A 2,760-nucleotide genomic window follows, 5' to 3' on the forward strand; every position below is an offset into this window, starting at 1 on the left:
ATAAATGCAAACTTTCCAGCATGAAAGCTGCTTAACGGCCAAACTTTCTATCAAAGAAAAGATGCGACACTCCTCTCGTCCTCATGGAACAACAACGACACTGCAGCGCCGCCATCTTGGAGGGAATGGAAAGACTCTTCCATGCAGTTTCTCACTAAAACGTTCAGTGCTGTCACTGCGAACACAAAACGACATGCATGTATTTATTAATGCCTGACTCTTCAGAAATGCTCTGTAAACGTGTTACAGAAATAATAATGCAATAAGCAAGATGCGACACTCCTCTCGTTCCATGACAACAACAACAACAACAACAACAAAGCTGCAGCAGCGCCGCCATCTTGGAGTGAAACAAAACACTCCTCCTCCAGTGTTGCCAGATTGTGCGAGAGAAATAAGCGACCAGATTTATGAAAACAAGCCTACTCCACACATGGGCAATTTAAATGTAATAGGCTATTCATCGGCTGTTTGAAAATTGATTTATAAGCTTTTGTTTACAGGCTTTTCTGCTTATTTCCCCCAAACGAACCTGAATCCCCCACCCACCCCTTTCCTCCCTCACTGTAGGCTATGTTTTTTTTTCCTGTATGTCTCTAATTGTTATGATGAATTGAACATGGTGGGCCCTATTGTAAACAAGTGTAATACTTTATGGTGTCGTCAACAGTTAACAGATTTGTATTGAGTTGTGCTTGAAATGTGCTGTAATTCTCCGATCTGTTAAATTCATTAATCAATCAATCAAACACAAACCTAAAATTAAAATAAATAAATGGAGGTCTTTGACATGAAAATGTTTGAGAACCACTGGTTTAAGCAACATTTAGGAAACAAGCTTAAATAAGCAAATTACACTTTTAAGAAACATGCCCAAAAAACGTAATCCGCAAAAACAACTCTACAGGAAAAACAAGCCCAAGCTAGGTCGCATATAATAAGCGGACATGGCAACACTGCTCCACTTGGATTTGCCTTCGCTGAACAACACACGTTGAATGTGAGGTGAGCGCTCCATCTAGTGGCAGAGCAGGGGTACTGCACCAATTAGATAAACACTTTCATGTCGAGGACTCTCATCCTCATCAACATTTAATATTGAGGGATGAAAAACTAAAACTAAAATACACTTAAATACACTGAAACATATTTGGTGTCAGGGAGACCATTCATTATTGTTCCGAACATTATTATAAGAAAATAGTAGCATGTATCCATTTTTATTCACGCCATGGAGTCTGCTGCGTACAGCTTACCACGTGACCTGCCTGCGATCTCTCTCTCTCTCTCTCTCTCTCTCTCTCTCTCTCTCTCTCTCTCTCTCTCTCTCTCTCTCTCTCTCTCTCTCTCTCTCCCCCCTCTGCCTCTGGCTCTGCGGTAGCCAATCAGAGGCGCCCAGGAGGAGAGATGCGGTCATGATCAATAATAATAACAGGCTAATATATCGATCACAAATCCTCCAAGAAAGAGCCTATAATGGGTGGATCGGATATGCAGGGAGAAGAATCACAACAATATGAATTATGAACGATAAACCCGTTTATTCATTTAAACACCATCTATTGTATATTCTATTGGTTTTTTACTAGTACATGTCCACGATGGTCGTGGGGCACATGATGGAGGCGCAGTGCGAGTACTTCATGTATTTCCCGGCGGTGCCCATCCAGGACCTGTCGGACCCGGCGCGGTACCGCAGCCTGCCCCGCCGGAGCCACCTCTACCTGGGGGAGACGGTGCGCTTCCTACTGGTGCTGCGGTGCAGGGAGCCGCCTGGGGCGGCCGGGGCTGGAGGGGGGGTAGCCGGGGCTGGAGGGGCTGGAGCCGGGGCTGGAGGGGCTGGAGCCGGGGGGGCGGCCGTGGCCGGAGCCGGGGGGGCGGCCGGGGCTGGAGGAGGCAGTACCGGCGGGACCAACCCGTCGCCGCCGTCCTCCGGGTCTGGTACGGAGCCGAACCGAGGTATGATGTCATGTCAGTCAGTCAGACCACCCCAAAACTAAAGAATGTAATTGTTGTCGTTGGATAAGATTTTTGTCCACATTTCCATCATGCTGTATTGATGTGTTGGTAATTTGGTACCATTATATGAGAGATAACAGGCCACACGTTGATCAAAATAACAATTATTCTACATTCTCTCTAAATGTGTAGACTTCTTGTATACATTAAGTAATGCAGCCATGCAGATTTTAACAATAATGTAACTATTGAGAGCGTAATATGAAACCAAATGATCTATAAGGGTCCATTTGGTCACCACCTCTCCATCATTTAGCTGGGGACCACCCCGGACCACTGGTTGAAAAAAACATGCACTGACCTGGATAGCTGCGTCCAAAATAGCTGATCTATTATTATTCATTATTTGCGATTGTTAGCCTATACTATAGGAGGATTATTGTTATTCTTGTTTCATTATTAGGCCTATTATTATTGTTGTTGTTGTTGTTGTTGTGTTGTGCGTTGTGGTGTGGTGCGGTGCGGTGCGGTGCTGTGCGGTGCGGTGTGGTGTGGTGTGGTGTGGTGTGGTGACACCTGGTCTATAGGTAGGGAATAGGTCTCTGCCGGGCCCCTATATTGCACGTCTTAAAAAGGGTTAGTTCAGATTTTTGTACGTAAAGCTGTAGGAAATACTTGCCATTAATATAGTGGTTGCAAAGGTTCCAGTGGTGGGAGTTCTGCTCTGATTGGTGAATATCAAGTAAATCCGGTCATTATTTGTGTTGGGGGCCACTCATTAAAAATGAAGGAATCCACAAA

The 2,760-nt window shown here is 45.1% G+C and overlaps 1 protein-coding gene across 1 annotated transcript in view; it reads left to right on the forward strand.

The window, feature by feature from the left end:
* Positions 1-1,601: 1,601 nt before the first annotated feature.
* The window catches only part of LOC306927893 (trafficking protein particle complex subunit 14-like), a gene marked incomplete at both ends in the record, with an annotated part of 36,093 nt that continues 34,934 nt past the window's right edge, over positions 1,602-2,760 (forward strand). The window contains 1 exon segment of the mRNA XM_079507775.1: positions 1,602-1,859. Coding sequence (XP_079363901.1) covers positions 1,602-1,859 — 258 coding nt within the window.

This window comes from Electrona antarctica (genome assembly GCF_951216825.1).
Source record: "Electrona antarctica genome assembly, chromosome: 8".
Lineage (NCBI taxonomy): Eukaryota > Metazoa > Chordata > Actinopteri > Myctophiformes > Myctophidae > Electrona > Electrona antarctica.